The sequence below is a fragment of the Nilaparvata lugens genome, chromosome 13 (genome assembly GCF_014356525.2).
Source record: "Nilaparvata lugens isolate BPH chromosome 13, ASM1435652v1, whole genome shotgun sequence".
Lineage (NCBI taxonomy): Eukaryota > Metazoa > Arthropoda > Insecta > Hemiptera > Delphacidae > Nilaparvata > Nilaparvata lugens.
The window spans coordinates 11,587,254-11,607,900 of NC_052516.1; the positions used below are offsets into that span (position 1 = coordinate 11,587,254).

At 34.7% G+C, this 20,647-nt stretch overlaps 1 protein-coding gene across 1 annotated transcript in view; it reads left to right on the plus strand.

Annotated features, from left to right (window-relative positions):
* The window catches only part of LOC111057048 (glutamate--cysteine ligase catalytic subunit), a 62,419-nt gene extending 44,941 nt beyond the window's left edge, over positions 1 to 17,478 (plus strand). The window contains 4 exon segments of the mRNA XM_039439832.1: positions 1,742 to 1,882; positions 4,541 to 4,722; positions 12,288 to 12,451; positions 16,783 to 17,478. Coding sequence (XP_039295766.1) covers positions 1,742 to 1,882; positions 4,541 to 4,722; positions 12,288 to 12,451; positions 16,783 to 16,787 — 492 coding nt within the window. The 3' untranslated portion in view covers positions 16,788 to 17,478.
* Positions 17,479 to 20,647: the final 3,169 nt, after the last annotated feature.

The following is a 20,647-nucleotide window of genomic DNA, read 5'->3' on the forward strand; positions in this document are numbered from 1 at the left end:
TTGGGAGAGGAATAGCACAAGGTTACTTTATTTTTCCTCTCCCTATCATTTTGATAATGTACTTATTGTATCAATCAATAAAGTATAAGTGTAGGGCTGGGCGCACACCATTCAATCAAGACAAGACAAGACATGATCAGATACGTTTAGTCACAATAATAATAATTATTCATTTTTGTCAAAGAACAATTTCAAAATTGCATTAGACAATGTCAGAGTATTAAAAAGAAACATTACATTAATAATTTGGGTGGAAATCCACTAAATACAAATACCATTTAGGTAGCTCATAAGTAAAAAAATAAAATCTTTTACACGTATTAGTATAATATACAGTATTATGTAAGACAAAAATTAATTAAAGGAGTTTTCGCCACACTGGACAAAAAGCAGCTGTTTTCCAGTCCCTACGTAGATCTGAAAGACATTGTTTGCAGACGACTCTCGTCTGACGTCAGAACAGGTTTCTTTCCGGCCTAGGCTATTACTATTTATAGTAGTATCATCTTATTGTCATTTGAAAGAATAAAATAGTTATTTGTGCAACTAGTGCGCAAAGTGACAGTTTGCTGCACCGAAAGAAACGTTTACGAAACGGAATGGTTTCTTGAGTGCAGCAGAGGAACTTTGCGCACGTATTTCACATTAAGTTTTTCCTACAGTTACCATTGAATATGAAAAGTGGGTAATTATGGGTAAAATTGCCTGAAATGCATCAACTGTTTTTCTGTGTGATTTTATTATTGATAAAAACCTTAATTTATTGTCAAATTGAATAAAAATGTTGTCGTTGGTTATAATATATAATGAATAATAATTAGCGCGTTGTGCTTGGTTGCACCTCTGCTCACTATAGCAGCCACAGCAGTCACTGTTACCAACTTCATTTTGATTTTGCTGCACTGTTGCTCCATATAACCTACTAAGTATTTTGCGTTGCCATGTTGCAAATCTGGAGTGCAGAAAAATTTTTCCCGCACTAGAGCGGAAAAGTGATTCTTTGCGTTCTGTAATCAGTGCAGCAATGGCCACTTTTCAACGTAACTGTAGGAAAAAATATAAACTCAACCTCCCACATAATTGAACATCATTTTTTAGGTTATTTAGACAAATCAGAATAAAAAAATAAAAATACTTGGACAATTACCTGATATTCAGATTACCTCAAATTTGCTAGAGCTATCACCTTCCACTTCTGCTTTCGGAAGTGCTTAGTAAACAACTATTCTCATATATATATATATATTGTTTATTTTTGTGTGTGGCGAAAAATAGCGTTCGCACCACGGGCAAAAATGTTTTTCCGGCTCTCAATCTTTTCTAGTCCTCGGCCTACGGCCTCGGACTTGAAAACCGATTTCGAGCCGGAAAAATCTCATTTTCTGCTCTAGGTGCGAAATATACTATTAAAAGGTTGATGACCAAAAAAACCTTCAAGAGCTGGAGAGACCTTAATTGTTTGATTACGGTTAACGCTTCATAGCTTATTAACCGACGTTAAACTGACTGGCGTCAGAAGGAAATTCACGTTGATCCGTTCACTGGCCGAGGAACTGACCACTTTTCAAGGCTTAACGCCATTCTTTTTTTTATGGTATAGGTGAGATAAGAACCATCTAATTTTGGAAAAATATCCTCATTATTTCAACGATTTAGCACCTAATAATCTTATAAGTAGAATTATGCAGACAATTTGTGAAGACCTTTTAATTGACTGTGTTGATTGATGTGTTGTGGTTAGGTTGATGACAACATGGTACGCGCACAGAAACGGGACGCCGTCAACTCGGAACGCTTTTGGTTTCGGAAGGATGTCGGTCAGTTGTCCGAGTCTGACGATGTCTGCACGCTTATGACTGTCAACGAGATCATTAATGGCAAGGTCAGTTCAAACAATAGTTACTGGTTATAGTGAGCCCACTGGGCTATAGAACTCGCTCAAAATGCCGCGGATATCCTGTCAGATGATCTATTGAAAGCAGTGGAAAGTCAAGAGAATTAAAGTGCGAGATAAATTACTTTTAACATGAAGAGGAGAAACCCATTTCTCCCTCCACAGTTTGTAGCGTGGACACAGACGGACATCCTGCGCACAATTGGATTCGCCGTGTCATTTTTCTTCATGTTCTTGTGATGAAAACATCTCCGTGACATACACAAACCAATATACCTGCTGACCAGTACACTACTTGGAACATTGCCAGCAATAGATGGAGGGGAGTGTTGCCGCGTCGCGTTACAAAGCTCTCTCACTCAGACACAAAAGAAGGAGAATGCTGCTAGGTAGTGGGAGTGATTAGTGGAGGATAGAGCATCGGACCTCTCCGTCTTCGAGAAAGAGCTGTGTTAAAAGTAATTTATCTCACACTTTAGTTCAACTATAGTGAGGTCCACGTTATAATGGCAGTGTTTCATTAGTAATGGTATTGCTATCCTTGTCTATCATTCAACAAAGCAGGTAGCGCTATCTCCTTCTCGCTTTTCTCTTGTCAGATCGTCTTTTAACAACGTAGAATTAATAATTAATTATCAAAATAGTTCATCTAAATTATGAAAATTCATTATAAAATTATTGAAAAATATAATTTCTTGCTTAATAAAGTAAAATTGATTATTTTGAACGAGAATGGACAGTTAATATTACATCAATAAACCTGTATCAGCTACCGTCTATAGAAGGCATTGAAAAGACAGAGGATCGGCAACGTTGTTCTGATATCTTTTTCCACTGCCATTATAACGTGGACCTCACTATAGCACTCAGTCATTAATTGCATGCAATTGATGATACAGAGCTTACAGCTGGTTTATGATAATAAAGGAAAATTACTTCAATTTTTTTTCTTATGCACTTTCATTGTTATCCTGTTACATCCTCAAAAGAGTCGAAAGAGTGAGTCAATTTTGTCGGCCAACAAACTCAATCTCTATAATGGTTCAAAGAATATATGTTAAAACATAAAGCACTTAGTTTGAAATAGTTGAACATACAGACATGTATAAATAATCATTCACTGCCTTTTGAAGGGGCATTTTATAATAGCATCATCATCATCATCATCCATGAAGGACTAGGCTTGTAAAGTCTGTTTCATGATTTATTTTATTTATTATTTTACAAAGGCGAAAAGAAGTATTTTAAGCCTAGGTGATGATGATGGGATGAATAATAATACAATGATGGTGGAGTTATGAATGAATAAAAATTATAGGTTATGCTATCCACTTGAATTGTTCCGGTGTCCACCGTTTCCTCGGTTTTCCGATATCTCTTTTTCCATCCAACTGCAACTTCCAAGCGTCTAGTGGAAGACGAATTGGTGGCATACGACGCAGGTTTTAGTATTATCGCTGAAATTAGTCGTATTTTTCATAAAATATAATAAGGGTACTGGTTATTCTCTATAATTACTAGTCATGTCTTACTATTTTTAATTCCCTTGCCCTATTACCATAGGTAAGGAAAGTATTGCTTTCCGAAAAAATAAAGGTACCCCAATTTCTGAATTTCTATATGTTTCAAGGTCCTCTGAGTCTAAAAAAGTGGTTTTTGGGTATTGGTCTGTATGAGTGTATGTGTCTGTGTACACGATATCTCATCTCCCAGTTAACGGAATGACTTGAAATTTGGAACTCAAGGTCCTTACAATATAAGGATCCGACACGAACAATTTCAATCAAATGCAATTTAAGATGGCGGCTAAAATGGCGAAAATGTTGTCAAAAACAGGGGTTTACGCGATTTTCTCGAAAACGGCTCCAACGATTTTGATCAAATTTATACCTTAAATAGTCATCGATAAGCTCTATCAACTGCCACGAATCCCATATTTGTAAAAATTTCAGGAGCTCCGCCCCATCAATGCAGATAGATTCCCAATTATCAGGCTTCAGATACAATTGAAACAAAAAAAAATCAAGTGGAGTATATTGAGCATGAAAATCTCTACAATTAATGTTCAGTAACATTTTCACCTAAAATTCAAAATAAGCTCGAAATTTGAGAGAGTGTTATTATTTTGTGCTAAATTATCACGAAATAATGTATTAAATGCTCAAAAATTCGAATATATTTGCTTCTCATGCCACGGCGAAGATGCATTTTAATTTGTTATAAGTAAACCCTGTTACATAATATATTATTTGAGCCATTTTGTATCAGATCACGGTTCAGTATAAATAGCAGCAAAATCCTTGTTTTAAGAGTCAAGTTTCAAATTGACGAAAGAATTCAATTGCAAACTGTTGGCAACTGTTGATTCTATTAAATCATTCACTAAGAAGAGATAGCAGACTTCGTGTATCTCCAGCGTTATTGTCCTGTCACCAGCTGGCTCAGATCTTTGAATAGTAGACTTGAGATGTGCGTGAACACTAGCGTCAGGTGGTTAATTTTCATAACGGCAAGGAATGCTGTGTGAGTGCGCCACACCAGATTTTATTGTTTCCTGAACTAGATACGTCATGATGTTGTAACTAATTATTCAATTGTTTTTTGAATTGATTGTATCATTGATTTGTTTTGTGTTTGTGATTTTAGGAAGGCGTATTCCCTGGCCTAATTCCTCTGATCAACAACTACCTGGGTGGAATGGATGTAGACGCCGACACGCACTGCACCATACAGCAGTACCTCAAGTTGATCTCGCGACGAGCTTCCGGGGAACTACTTACCACTGCCTCCTGGATCCGCAAGTTCGTCAAGTCACATCCTGCCTACAAGTGAGTTAACAGTTGTTTACGTCACGGACGGGAAGTGGCCGTTTGCAGGGCCGATAATAGGACCTAAAGAGTTAGACTTTCATTCGAACCCTGCAAGAGACAGACATTCACGGTCAAGTAACGAGCACTATTTTTTGTCATAATAATCTAGCAAAGAATAATTGGGAAATAGAAAACACTACCTGCTTGTGCTGAAGTTACTACTTGCATTCCTTAGACCAGTTATAGAATAGACACGCTGGGAAGTCTACCCTCTGAAGCCAACATCTACTGTCAGATCACCATATCAGCTTGAATATTTTCATACATGGAAAACAGCTGAAATAAACGCCTATACCATGGGATATCTACTTATGCTATTGTTACTCTATGATGGAACCTATACTCTGTCCAATTTCGCATGAGCTCTGGAGGATTAGGCCGACCCTCGCTCCCCCACGCGCAGGCACATACGCCTGGCCTACCTGCGCCATTGATATACTATGTGTACTACGTAGTATATACAGGTAGGCAGACCGTCCCTTTACTCACACACACAAAAGGTGACTGCACTTGTTTGTGTGTGAGCAGTAGGAGGGTCGGCCTACTCCTTCAGAGCTCATGAGAAATTGGACAGAGTATAGTAGCTCCTGATTGCCGGTCAGGAATACTTACCCTTACACCAAACTGACAATTGTTTGTTTGTTTGTTTTTAAAGCTTCCCAGAGACTCTAAACAGAGTATAGGAATTGTCAAAAATTTATAATATTTATAATGGGATAGCAGCGCTCATTTTATACAAAGCCATAACGGCCAGCCAGTCTACAGGTGGAAATAAATTGGAAAATGCATCTGTTCAAATGTTAATTAATAAATAGTTATTATTAAACGAAAATCCCAATTAAATACTGTAAATCACCTTGAAGACTTCTGCTACTGCAAATATTGACAACATAATAATAATTCATTAATTAGCATTTGAACAAATGAACTTCCAATTTATTTCCATCTGTAGACTGGCTGGCCGCTATGGCTTTGTATAAAATGAGCGCTGCTATCCAGAGATTGTCAGTTTGGTGTAAGGGTAAGCATTCCTGACCGGCAATTATGAGGTACTGGGTTCGATTCCCGGGCTGACAAATAATTGTTGTATAGTAGCGCTCATTAAATTTCTATCTAGCTGTTTACCTTGTTGTCAATATTTGCAGTAGCAGAAGTCTTCGGGGTGATGTACAGCATTTAATTGAGATTTTCGTTTAATAATAGTAATTATGTATAATTGTCTTGACCGACCTTGGTGAAACCGTACATTAGTGTTTCAACTTGAGTGAAGTATGAAATAAATAAATTGCTCTGGTAATCCTTGTTATTTTCTATCTGTTTCTATCTGCTTGAGGTACGAACAGAACCGTTAGGTCCTTGTTCAGCTTTAGCGATCGACATTCATGTAAAAGTGCCATAAATTAGCCGTATTTTCAAATCTTCAAATCAATAAATTTCATTTGATTCAAATGAAAAATCTTGTGTTAATTTCTTATCCTACTTGAGTTGATTAACAAAATGTGTGTAATGTGATTGGGTTTTGTGGTTAGGTTGATGACAACATGGTACGCGCACAGAAACGGGACGCCGTCAACTCGGAACGCTTTTGGTTTCGGAAGGATGTCGGTCAGCTGTCGGAGTCTGACGATGTCTGCACGCTTATGACTGTCAACGAGATCATTAATGGCAAGGTCAGTTCAAACAATAGTTACTGGTTATAGTGAGCCCACTGGGCTATAGAACTCGCTCAAAATGCCGCGGATATTCTGTCAGATGATCTATTGAAAGCAGTGGAAAGCCAAAAGAGAGAAGTAGTTCAACTATAGTGAGGTCCACGTTATAATGGCAGTGTTTGATTAGCAATGGAATTGCTATCCTTGTCTATCATTCAACAAAGCAGGTAGCGCTATCTCCTTCTCGCTTTGCTCTGTTGCCAGATCGTCTTTTAACAACGTAGAATTGATAATTGATTATCAAAATATTTCATCTAAATTATGAAAATTCATTATGAAATTATTGAAAAATATAATTTCTTGCTTCATAAAGTAAAATTGATTATTTTGAACGAGAATGAACAGTTAATATTACATCGATAAACCTGTATCAGCTACCGTCTATAGAAGGCATTGATAAGATTGAGGTTCGGCAACGTTGTTCTCCTATCTTTCTTCACTGCCATTATAACGTGGACCTCACTATAGCACTCAGTCATTAATTGCATGCAATTGATGATACAGAGCTTACAGCTGGTTTATGATAATAAAGGAAAATTACTTCAATTTTTTTTCTTATGCACTTTCATTGTTATCCTGCTACATCCTCAAAAAAGTCGAAAGAGTGAGTCAATTTTGTCGGCCAACAAACTCAATCTCTATAATGGTTCAAAGAATATATGTTAAAACATATAAGAGCATAGTTTGAAATAGTTGAACATACAGACATGAATAAATAATCATTCACTACCTTTTGAAGGGGCATTATAATCATATAATAGCATCATCATCATCCCTTTTGAAGGGGCATTATAATCATATAATAGCATCATCATCATCCATGAAGGACTAGGCTTGTAAAGCCTGTTTCATGATTTATTTTATTTATTATTTTACGAAGGCGACTTTCTAGAAGTATTTTAAGCCTAGTTGATGATGATGGGATGAATAATAATACAATGAAGGTAGACTTATGAATAAATAAAAATTATAGGTTATGCTATACACTTGAATTGTTCCGGTGTCCACCGCTTCCTCGGTCTTCCGATATCTCTTTTTCCATCCAACTGCAACCTCCAAGCTTCTAGTGGAAGACGAGTTGGTGGCATACGACGCAGGTTTTAGAATTATCGCTGAAATTAGTCGTATTTTTCATAAAATGTAATACGGGTACTGGTGATTCTCTATAATTACTAGTAATGTCTTACTATTTTTACTTTCCCTGCCCTATTACCATAGGTAAGGAAAGTATTGCTTTCCGAAAAAATAAAGGTACCCCAATTTCTGAATTTCTATATGTTTCAAGGTCCTCTGAGTCCAAAAAAGTGGTTTTTGGGAATTGGTCTGTATGAGTGTGTGTGTGTGTGTATGAGTGTATGTGTGTCTGTGTACAAGATATCTCATCTCCCAATAAACGGAATGACTTGAAATTTGGAACTCAAGGTCCTTACAATATAAGGATCCGACACGAACAATTTCAATCAAATGCAATTTAAGATGGCGGCTAAAATGGCGAAAATGTTGTCAAAAACAGGGGTTTACGCGATTCTCTCGAAAACGGCTCCAACAATTTTGATCAAATTTATACCTAAAATAGTCATTGATAAGCTCTATCAACTGCCACAAGTCCCATATCTGTAAAAATTTCAGGAGCTCCGCCCCATCTATGCAAAGTTTGATTTTAGATCCCCAATTATCAGGCTTCAGATACAATTTAAACAAAAAATTCCAATTGGAAAATATTGAGCATGAAAATCTCTACAATTAATGTTCAGTAACATTTTCACCTAAAATTTAAAATAAGATCGAAATTTGAGAGAATGTTATTATTTTGTGCTAAATTATCACGAAATAATGTATTAAATGCTCAAAAATTCGAATATATTTGCTTCTCATGCCACGTCGAAGATGCATTTTAATTTGTTATAAGTAAACCCTGTTACATAATATATTATTGAAGACATTATATATCAGTTCACGGTTCAGTATAAATAGCAGCAAAATCCTTGTTTTAAGAGTCAAGTTTCAAATTGACGAAAGAATTCAATAGCAAACTGTTGGCAACTGTTGATTCTATTAAATCATTCACTAAGAAGAGATAGCAGACTTCGTGTGTCTCCAGCGTTATTGTCCTGTCACCAGCTGGCTCAGATCTTTGAATAGTAGACTTGAGATGTGCGTGAACACTAGCGTCTGGTGGTTGATTTTCATAACGGCAAGGAAAGTTGTGTGAGTGCACCACTCCAGATTTTATTGTTTCCTGAACTAGATACCTCATGATGTTGTAACTAATTATTCAATTGTTGTGTTGGTGCAAGTCAATGATGTATTTTGTAAGTTATATTTCTTATAGGCTAATAGGCTAGTTGTTTTGGGCCATCGGTTGTTGGCTGTGTCGTGGTTGTTTGTTATTGAATAATATACAGTATAGTGGGCATGTTTGCGATGCAGTCGTCGACCGATGGCTCGGAATTTTGGATAATAGAATTGCAGGTTTTTTTAATTTTTTTTCAAGACTTGCAAACTTTTTATGGCTTAGCAATAATATTCTAGGTCAATAATGCAATACGCTACATCTTTGTGAATTGATATTTTTCTTTTATTCCTTTATACTAAAAGCATATATCTATGTATTCTTGTGCACTGTATATGACAATAAAGGATTATTGAATTGTTTTTTGAATTGATTTGTTTTGTGTTTGTGATTTTAGGAAGGCGTATTCCCTGGCCTAATTCCTCTGATCAACAACTACCTGGGTGGAATGGATGTGGACGCCGACACGCACTGCACCATACAGCAGTACCTCAAGTTGATCTCGCGACGAGCTTCCGGGGAACTACTTACCACTGCCTCCTGGATCCGAAAATTCGTCAAGTCACATCCTGCCTACAAGTGAGTTACTGGCCCAATTATTTGAATGAGTAACTATTGTCATAGAGAAAGGATAGAAGATGATATCTCATGGTATAGGTCATTTATGCTCCAAATTTCAATCCGGGTGAGAGTGTGAGAAAGGCACAGTATGAGAGACTATAGTGAGGTCCACGATATAATGGCAGTGGAGAAAGATAGGAGAAAACGTTGCCGATCCTCTGTCTGGTCAATGCCTTCTATAGACGGTGGCTGATACAGGTTTATTGATGTGAAAAATAACGGTTCATCCTCGTTTAAAATAATCAATTATATTTTATTAAGCAAGGAATTATATTTTCCAATGATTTCATAATGAATTTTCATAATTGAGATGAAATATTTTGTTAATCAATTATTTCTACATTGTTAAAAGACGATCTGGCAACAGAGCAAAGCGAGAAAGAGATAGCGCTATCCGCTGTGTTGAATGATAGACAAGGATGGCAATACCATTGCTAATCAAACTCTGCCATTATAACGTGGACCTCACTATAAGTAATAGTGAGGTCCATGTTATAATGGCAGTGGAGAAATATAGGAAAACAGCGCTGCTGATTCTCCGCCTTGCCAGTACCTTCTATGAAGGATAGCTGAACCGGTATATCTGATGTGATTATTAACTGTTCATTTTTGTTTAAAACTACAGAACGCAAAGAATCACTTTTCCGCTCTAGTGCGGGAAAAATTTTTCTGCACTCCAGATTTGCAACATGGCAACGCAAAATACTTAGTAGGTTATATGGAGCAACAGTGCAGCAAAATCAAAATGAAGTTGGTAACAGTGACTGCTGTGGCTGCTATAGTGAGCAGAGGTGCAACGAAGCACAACGCGCTAATTATTACTATTATATATTATATCGAGGACAGCAACAGCACAGTGCCACCACAGCACACACCACACAGCTGCCCCCCGCCATTCAAACACTACTAAGTTATTTGATGGATTTCAGGCAATTTTACCCATAATTACCCACTTTTCATATTCAATGGTAACTGTAGGAAAAACTTAATGTGAAATACGTGCGCAAAGTTCCTCTGCTGCACTCAAGAAACCATTCCGCCCTCGCCTACGGCTCGGGCGTAAACGTTTCTTTCGGTGCAGCAAACTGTCACTTTGCGCACTAGTTGCACAAATAACTATTATACAAGCTCTCTTATCTTTCTCCACTGCCATTATAACGTGGACCTCAATATAGTTGCATTACTAATGAGTTACCAAGCTGTTGCATTTTTAATTCCTTATGATTTTCTAAGTTGTTGTATTTTGAATTAATTTTTTGTTTACGTCATGATTGTTGGTCGAATTGTGACAACGTTGAAGTCTCACCAATGTGATTTCTAATAAGTTTCTATGTTGGTTTTTTAATGCATCTCTTGTTTATGTTCTGATTTTTCGTCACATCTCTTAAATAGCAAGAGGGATTTCAAAATATATGAACTGTTTTTATTGAAGGTGTAAATAAATAAATTGTACTCTTCAATGTTTGATTCCATTACGAATTGCTTGTTAAATAATCACTTTGAACAATTAATTACGACATAGCAGTCAGATATTTATATAAATAATGTGAGTAGAAGCTAATAGCTTATATTTATATAAATACCTGACTGCTATGTCGTAATTAATTGTTCAAAGTGAAATAAATTGTATTCATTCATATGGCTTTTATCAGCAGAGAGATCCTTTTAGATGTTCTGCCTTGCCAATAGAATCAATAAATTCATCTCAGAATAGAACTGTACAATTATTTATTCATTTATCCTTATGGCTTTTATCGGCAGAGAGATCTTTTTGGATGTTCTGCCTTTGCCGTATTACCCAATGTCATTTCCTATCAACACTCAAGTTCAAAGGTTATATATTTGGTTTCTATAAGTTTTAAATGAATTGAAATTGAAATTGTGTTTCAATTCAAGACTCACTGGCGTCCGATATTGTTAGGCTACATTTTCTAATTTCTCTTTTCCAATTTTTGTCAATTTCTGTTACCAGGGAAGATTCTTCTAAGTAGTTTCTGAGTTGTTACATTTTTAATGCATTATGAGTTTCCAATTTGTTGTAAATCCAATGAATCTCTTGAAGGGTCAAGTGTAAGAGAGGACCGGCTGCGCCCTAACTACGCCCTCCTAGGTTTTTCAATAAATGAAATGAAATGAAATGAAATGAAATGAAATGAAAATGAAATGAAATGAAATGAAAATACTCTTTATTAGGCGGAGTTAGGACTAGAAAGTCCTTTCTACCACTCAACCTTACAGGCAAATAATAATACATTACAATAAGAAATAATACAAAAGAACTATAACAATATGAAACTGAGAATAATGCATAAAATTGTAAATAAAAATCAACCATTTTTGTCTGGTGCAAAAGTAAATCAATAAATTACAAAATAACTAAATAATAATAATAAATAAATTCAAGTTAATAATATAGGAAGAACGTTGATACAAAGAAAATTCAGCAAAAATCATTCATACAACATTCACACAGCCCACAAATTGCATCGCAACTAGCCACCATCGCACTACCCCCGCAGACCCGCCAATAACAGCCGCCTGACCTCCACCCCAAAGCGAGCACGTCCTTCAATACTCCTAATCTCATCGGGAAGATTGTTCCAATGTCTGCATGCCGTGATGGTGAACGACTTTTCGAAAGTTGCTGTCCTGTATATAGGAAAAGACAGCAGTGAGTCCCCACGACGAGTTGCTCGCACACTGACCTCAGACAGAAACTTGAAGCTCTCAGACAGATAGGAAGGAGATTTCGTTTTAATTATGGAATGAAGGAGTGTTAGGATGTGCAAGGTACGGAGTTCAGTTAATTTTAAAAGTGATAGCTCATTATATAAAATTGAAACATGGTCAAACTTTAATTTAATATCTAACATATTTTTTTGACTTTGTGTTGACAGGGAGGACTCACTGGTGTCGGAAACGATAAACTACGACCTGTTAGTAGAGGCCCACCGCATTCAGAAGGGAGAGGTCACTTGTCCTGAGCTGCTGGGTCACTGCGCTATATCCAAAACACACGAGACCATTCCTAAGGCCGTATCCAAAAACTATCCCTGTATAGGTGAGCAAATCAAATTAATAATTTCAAAGCAACTCATTTAATTGAGAAAACACAGTTTTATCTTTGTCTATTTCACCTCTATTTATTTATTAATAGGACTGCAGTTTTGTGTTGAAACCAACACATCTTCAGTTAATAAATCCATGGTTATTTGACACAAGCACTTAAGGCTGTTCAGTACACTTCTTTTTAAATTGGTTAATCTTTTGCATTTGACTCTGTAGATCACAGAATATTATTAAAAAAACTAGAAACTTATGGAATTTGTGGAAAAGAGCTCAACTGGATGGAATCATATTTGGTGGGTCGAAGTCAATATGTAAATATAAAGTATTATGATAAAAATAAAGTAAGTGATATTAAATCCAGTTCAAGGTACATGAACTACTCTGTTCCGCAGGGATCTGTTTTGGGGCCATTTTTGTTCCTTTGCTATTTGGGGGGATTACCAAAATATGCGAAAGATGTAATTGAAAGTACTAAATTTTGTATGTACGCTGATGACATTAGTTTAAGCATATTCGACAAAGATTTGGATATAATCAAAGAAAAATGTAATGACACAATATTGCTTTTAAAAACGTTTTAAGTAAAATGAACCTTCTATTAAATAATGATAAAACGAAATTTGTACATTTCGCCTGTAGAAATCCCAAAAGAAAAAGTGCACTGAAGCTAAATAACCTAAATAACATAACATTTTTAGGCGTAGATCTAGATAACAAACTCAATTGGGAAGAGCATGTATCAAGAGTATGTAAAAAAGTAAGTACAGGAATATTTGCACTAAGAAGGCTGGCACCCATTTGTAATTTATTAACTTTGAGATCCGTTTATTATGCCACTGTCCACTCTCATATTTCATATGGCATTGAGATTTATGGTGGGACAAGTGCATTTAACTTGAATAGGATATTAAAACTCCAAAAAGAAGCAGTAAGAAAAATATTTAATTTAAATAGACTACAGTCGTGCAGGACATTTTTTAAAAAGTTAGAATTAATGACGGTGTATGGACTTTATATTTATAAAACAATATTACACGTAAAAAATAATGAAGACAAATTCCCCAGGCAATCCAGTGTGCATGACTATAATACAAGAAATAGGAACAACTTTATTATCAAAGAACATAGTAAAGAGAAGTACAAACAAAGCCCGACCTATATGGGCATCAAATTCATCACTTACCTTCCTACTAAGATTAATCATGAAAAAGATATTACAAGGTTTAAAAACAAACTGAAAAAGTATATCGTGGAATTAGAATTATACAGTTATGAAGAATTTTATAGTGCCAACTCATTATGTATTTAGACTACCTATTGTTGATGTATTTTGTTTTTTACTTGTATTTATTTTATTATTTTGAAAATAATAAAGAAAGACGCATTCATGTACATTTTGATGTATGTTTTGAATAAAGAGATTGACTGATTGATTTTTCAATTTAATTGTTAAAATCATTATAAGAGTGAGAAAAAGTGGCAACTGAAATTTTCAAGTGGTCTAATAAGCGATGATTTTTCCCCCTTTTTCTGTAGTTGAGAAGTTGATATTGTGGTAATTATTCATATTGAATGAAAAAGACTAAGAAATTGTCAAAACCACAGATTTATTGACACTTAGAAAGACCGTTTTCGGTTATTCCACCATTGTCAATCTGATAAACTAAAACTAAATACAAGAGCAGCAGATTATACTAGTAGGCGAGTACTGCTAAAAGGGCATGAACTGCTCAAGGGCATGAACGCCTGCCATTGGCCCAGCTAGACAGTCTCCTCCCACTCAACGGTGTGACAAAATGGCCGCTTAAGCAACAGAATCGCCATAAGAAAAAATTTTGTCACTTTCTGTTGCTGAAGCCGCCATTTTGTCACACCGTTGAGTGGGAGGAGACTGTCTAGCTGGGCCAATGGCAGGCGTTCATGCCCTCATGACCAGTAGCAGTACTCCCCTACTAGTATAAATTCTGCTGCTCTTGTATTTAGTTTTAGTTTATTAGAGATTGACAATGGTGTAATAACCGAAACCGGTCTTTCTAAGTATCAATAAATCTGTGGTTTTTGACAATTTCTTAGTCTTTTTCATTCAATATGAATAATTACCACAATATCAACTTCTCAACTACACAAAAAGGGGGAAAAATCATCGCTGATTAGACCACTTGAAAATTTCAGTTGCCACTTTTTCTCACTCTTATAATGATTTTAACAATTATTTTGAAAAAGATTATCCAATTTAAAAAAAAAGGGTACTGAACAGCCTTAAGTCCACTTAAAGAAATGAGATAATTTCACATCCGGATGTAGAATTTTGAGATCTACACTTTGGTAAAACCACTCTAGTCCTACTTCCATTATCAAGACCATTATATAAAGCTTCGGTTTTATTATTATATTTAGTTTCTCATAACATATTTTTCTTCACTAATATGAAATAGTTTTTTCCTTGTTTCTTTCTCTCAATTTTCAATTTCTTTGTAAAGTGATTATTGTAATTTTTTTGATTAGGGAGCAATTTTTGGGGGTTTTCCATATTATTTTTGTATGCTCCCATATTGTTGTAAATAAATAAATATAACATCTTAAGTCAGGTATTGCAGATGAATTTTGGGAATCTATGCTTGGGTATAAACACTTTACTGTAGTTAGTTTGAAAATGTGAATGTCTTGCTGTTTGGATGGTGTAAAGTATCATTCGGTAAAATGACTTGAGTCCACTTCTATCATCTTTTTTCATTTAATGTGGATGTGACAAAAATAGAACTGTTTTTTTTCAATGGTGGAAAATTTTTACAATATCAGTACTCATTCAGCAACTTATTTATCAAATTAAATGAATAATTGAATCGTGTCCATGTATGTGTTCCAAAAATTGACAATTCAATTGTAGCATAGGGGAAAGATAGCATAAGAAGATATCCCAAGGTATTGGTCGTTTATGTTCCAATTTCAAGTTTGTTAACTGACGCAGATTAAACTGTCGAATAGTGTTTTGTTGGAGTGTAAGAAGGGCACAGTATGAGAGACTACTAGTGTCACATAGCTTCACCAAAAACAACTACTAGGACTATCGGCTTCAGTTAACACTCAAATTTGCAACATAGACACCCTATACACTGTCTATTATTAGTGTGTTGTTGGGAGTGTAAGAAGGGCACTGTATGAGAGACTACCAGTGTCACATAGCTTCACCAAAAACAACTACTAGGACTATCTGCTTCAGTTAACACTCACATTTGCAACATAGACACCCTATACACTGTCTATTATTAGTGTGTTGTTTGGAGTGTAAGAGTGTAAGAAGGGCACACAGTATGAGAGACTACCAGTGTCACATAGCTTCACCAATAACAACTACTAGGACTATCGGCTTCAGTTAACACTCACATTTGCAACATAGACACCCTATACACTGTCTATTATTAGTGTGTTGTTGGGAGTGTAAGAGTGTAAGAAGGGCACAGTATGAGAGACTACCAGCGTCACATAGCTTCACCAAAAACAACTACTAGGACTATCGGCTTCAGTTAACACTCACATTTGCAACATACACACCCTATACACTGTCTATTATTAGTGTGTTGTTGGGAGTGTAAGAGTGTAAGAAGTGCACAGTATGAGAGACTACCAGTGTCACATAGCTTCACCAAAAACAACTACTAGGACTATCGGCTTCAGTTAACACTCACATTTGCAACATAGACACCCTATACACTGTCTATGATTAGTGTGTTGTTGGGAGTGTAAGAGTGTAAGAAGTGCACAGTATGAGAGACTACCAGTGTCACATAGCTTCACCAAAAACAACTACTAGGACTATCGGCTTCAGTTAACACTCACATTTGCAACATACACACCCTATACACTGTCTATTATTAGTGTGTTGTTGGGAGTGTAAGAGTGTAAGAAGGGCACAGTATGAGAGACTACCAGCGTCACATAGCTTCACCAAAAACAACTACTAGGACTATCGGCTTCAGTTAACACTCACATTTGCAACATACACACCCTATACACTGTCTATTATTAGTGTGTTGTTGGGAGTGTAAGAGTGTAAGAAGTGCACAGTATGAGAGACTACCAGTGTCACAAAGCTTCACCAAAAACAACTACTACGACGTGAGTTGCACACAATAAGCTTTGGTTGACGTGTGAGGCTCATTGAACCTTTGGATCCTTGAATCCGTCCCTTCAAAAACATCGGTTTGAGTTAACAGTGATATTTGAAACATAAACGCCCTATATCTTCTTGTTATCTTTTCTCTATGATACTATGCAGTACAATCAACATTTTTGGAACCTATATTTTCAAATTTTTTGTTGCAGATTGACAAGTTTCGGCGAGAAGCTGTTGAATTTTCTACTGGAGGCATTTCTTCACCATCACTGTCAAAAGGCGTGAAGTAAAAGCGTTTCGAGCAAAACTGTTGTTTCAAAAACATAACAAAACGTTGTTCTCGAGAGAATGAACAAAGAGAAAGAGACAAGAATGAACAAAATGGCTGTGGAATGATAGCGGATCGAACAAACGACCCCCATGTTAAATGAGAGATAACGATAGAATATTGAAGATGTTAATTAATGATATTAAATATGTTAATGAATGATATTAATTAAATAATACATGATAATTATGTATCACTGTGATTGTACAATAAAATATAGATCCTATGATCTTGTCGATATGTGTAGTGCGATTCAATTAAAAACTGTCATAATCTGATTTATGGGTAGCATTGATATTATTTACACTGAACGCTGGCAGTTTGAAGTTTATCTAGATTTTATGAAAAATGAAACTTTGGATTTTATTGTTGATTGTAACGAAAAATATTGTTAGTTGTGTCTTATGGAAAAATGAGATATTCTGCCAATTATTGTTGGTTGGTTGTATTGAAAATTATTTATGATCGGTTGAGTTTGATGGAGAAATGAGATAAGAAAAATTATATTATTCTACTGTTGATTGTATCGAAAAATATGATTATTTGTGTCTTAAGAAAAAATGAGATATTTTGCCAATTATTGTTGGTTTGTTGTATTGAAAAATATGGAAATTACTGAAATATTTCAATTATTCAAATGCTAATGAATTAATTATTATTAAACGAAAATCCCAATTAAATGCTGTAATTCACCCCGAAGACTATTTGCAATATTTTGTCAATATTTGCAATATTTGTCAATATTATTGCAGTAGCAGAAGTCTTCGGGGTGAATTACAGCATTTAATTGGTGCCAATTAAATGCTGTAATTCACCCCGAAGACTATTTGCAATATTTTGTCAATATTTGCAATATTTGTCAATATTATTGCAGTAGCAGAAGTCTTCGGGGTGAATTACAGCATTTAATTGGGATTTTCGTTTAATAATAATGATGAAAAATATGATTGGTTGAGTTTTATGAAGAAATGAGATATATGAAAAATGATATTATTTTCTGTCTATTTTACTGTTGATTGTATCGAAAAATATGATTATTTGTGTTTTATGGAAAAATGATATTTTACAGTTGATTTAAAGCTGCGTTTACACCAAAGTTATTAACAAAGATTTAATAATTTAATCCTTGTAGATTCTATTAGATTGAACGGAACTTGACAAACACTTCATCATGCACTAACACTTCAAACACTATGTTCATCATGTGTATTTTAAAGTTATGTTCAATCTAATAGAATCTATAAGGATTAAGTTATTAAAATTTTGTTAATAGCTTTTGTGTAAACGCAGCTTTAGAGAAAAAACCTTAATTATTTTAATCATGAAAAATGAGAATTTTAGTGTAATTTTATCGTTGATTGTATCAAAAAACATGGTAAACTAAGTTGTGTTTTATGAAAAATGAGATTTTCTGTCAATTACTGTCAATTGTATCTAAAAATATGATTATATAGTTGCTTATTATTAGATCATTTTAATATTGTTATTGGTGAAACTAATTGTATTTGATTTGGTGCTGTTGTAGTGGTTTTTAATTTTATATGTTCTTTATTTTTTAAATAAATTATGTTGAGGTGAAAAATTGAGTACCGTATGGTTTTTATTATAAAACAATGATCTCCTATGTAGGAAGTCCTGATATAACGATATCAGCAAACCAATCCTCTATTCTCTCTAATCCTCCATCCTCTATCCTCTAATCCACTATCCTCTAATCCTCTATCGTCTAATCCTCTATCCTCTAATCCTCTATCCTTTAATCCTCTATCCTTTAATATGGTAGTATTCAGCGAATAACTCGCCCTGTATTGTAGCGCTCTTCTTTTACCTCTTCCATTTATTTTTCTTCTGCCCTGGTTGTATTTTAGTTGGTTTTAATTCTGTACCAGGGAGTCAGAACACTTGAAGAGGTAGCAGGTTTTCCAACGCCTTCCAATGCAAGCATAGGCAACCCGCAACACTGATCTAGTTTGTGTACCTCTTGCATGTTTCTGTTGCCCTGGTAGAAATCTGGTCATTTCTAATATGCAAATGAGCGAGCTATTTGAGCGGGAAATTCAAATGTCTCATGATTAGCGGGAAATTCAAATTTCTCATGATTAGCGGGGAAATTCAAATTTCTCATGATTTATACTATTTGAGCGGGAAATTCAAATTTCTCATGATTAGCGGGAAATTCAAATTTCTCATGATTTATATATCTGAGCGGGAAATTCAAATTTCTCATGATTAGCGGGAAATTCAAATTTCTCATGATATTTATACTATTTGAGCAGGAAATTCAAATTTCTCATGATTAGCGGGAAATTCAAATTTCTCTTGATTTATACTATTTGAGCGGGAAATTCAAATTTCTCATGATTAGCGGGAAGTTCAAATTTCTCATGATTTATACTATTTGAGCGGGAAATTCAAATTTCTCATGATTTGAAATTTGATATGGTGCAAATTTCAGCCAAATCTGAGATACTTTTTCTTTAGGTACTGTTTCAAAACACTCGATGGATGATTCTTCCCAATTTCAGCAAAATTCTGCAAATTTCAAATACTTTTACTTTAAGTACTTACTGACTGTTTCAAAACGCAGGATGACACGATTTTTCCTAATTTCATCATCCTGATAAATTTGTTACCTCTCCCATGTTCATACTGCCCTGGTAGTTTCAGTTGGTTTTAATTTCAGTGTTGAATATTGAAACCAACAGAAAATACTACCAGGGCAGTAGAAACATTGAAGAGGTAACAACAAATTCATCAATTTGAAATTATTCAAACCAACCGGATATTCTACCAAGGCAGCAGAAACATGTGATAATTTGAAAATCCAGATCTTGTAAGTGGACACTTAAACCTGATAATGTGAGATTCTGATCTAATTGATAACCTTTCAAAAGAATAAATGAATGGACTAATAGAAAAATACATTATCAGTAAATAAAAAATACAAATTTTATAAGAAAAACTATTTTTATTCCGAGTAACAAGCAGCAATTTATAGTGACAATGTTATTTAAATTAAATATTAATTATGGCAGAGGTACTACTCCATTTCGACTTATAATAGTTAATTTGATTGAAGTAATGTACAAGTTAATAAAATAATAAAAAGTGACTAGTTACATCTACAATGCTTAAACAAACTAAAAACATTGATTCAATTAGAATAAATTAAAATAATATATATAACAATAATCATAGTGAACTGATATAATACAACTAAAAATGGACTAAGTTTTGAAAAAGATTTTCAAGATACATAAAATATCTGTTAATAAAAGAAAGATATCCATACTTATTCTGTTGTTCAATACGATAAGTGGCATAAGAATTCAATAGCTGATCAAAAATTTTCTAACAATTTCTTCACAGTCAATAGACATATAAAGATTTAGGGCCGATTGCACAAAAGCCGGTTAAATTTCAACAGTGACTAATTCAACGAGAACCAATCAGAGATGCCGTCTTTCCAAAAACGTATCCTCTGATTGATTCTTGTGGAATTAATCACGGTTAAAATATAACCGGCCCTAATAGTTTCAATGCTGGATAATCTATTACAAAAAATATGGAAATATATTTACCGTGTTACAATGAAACTAAAATGTATTATCAGAACAGCTATTATTATTACATTTCAATACAGTATTCAATCAATTAGTATGATAAACATCCATGAAATCAACAAATATTATTTCATAAAAATTTAAATAACCTAGTATTCTGTTGTCATTATTTTTAATGTAGTA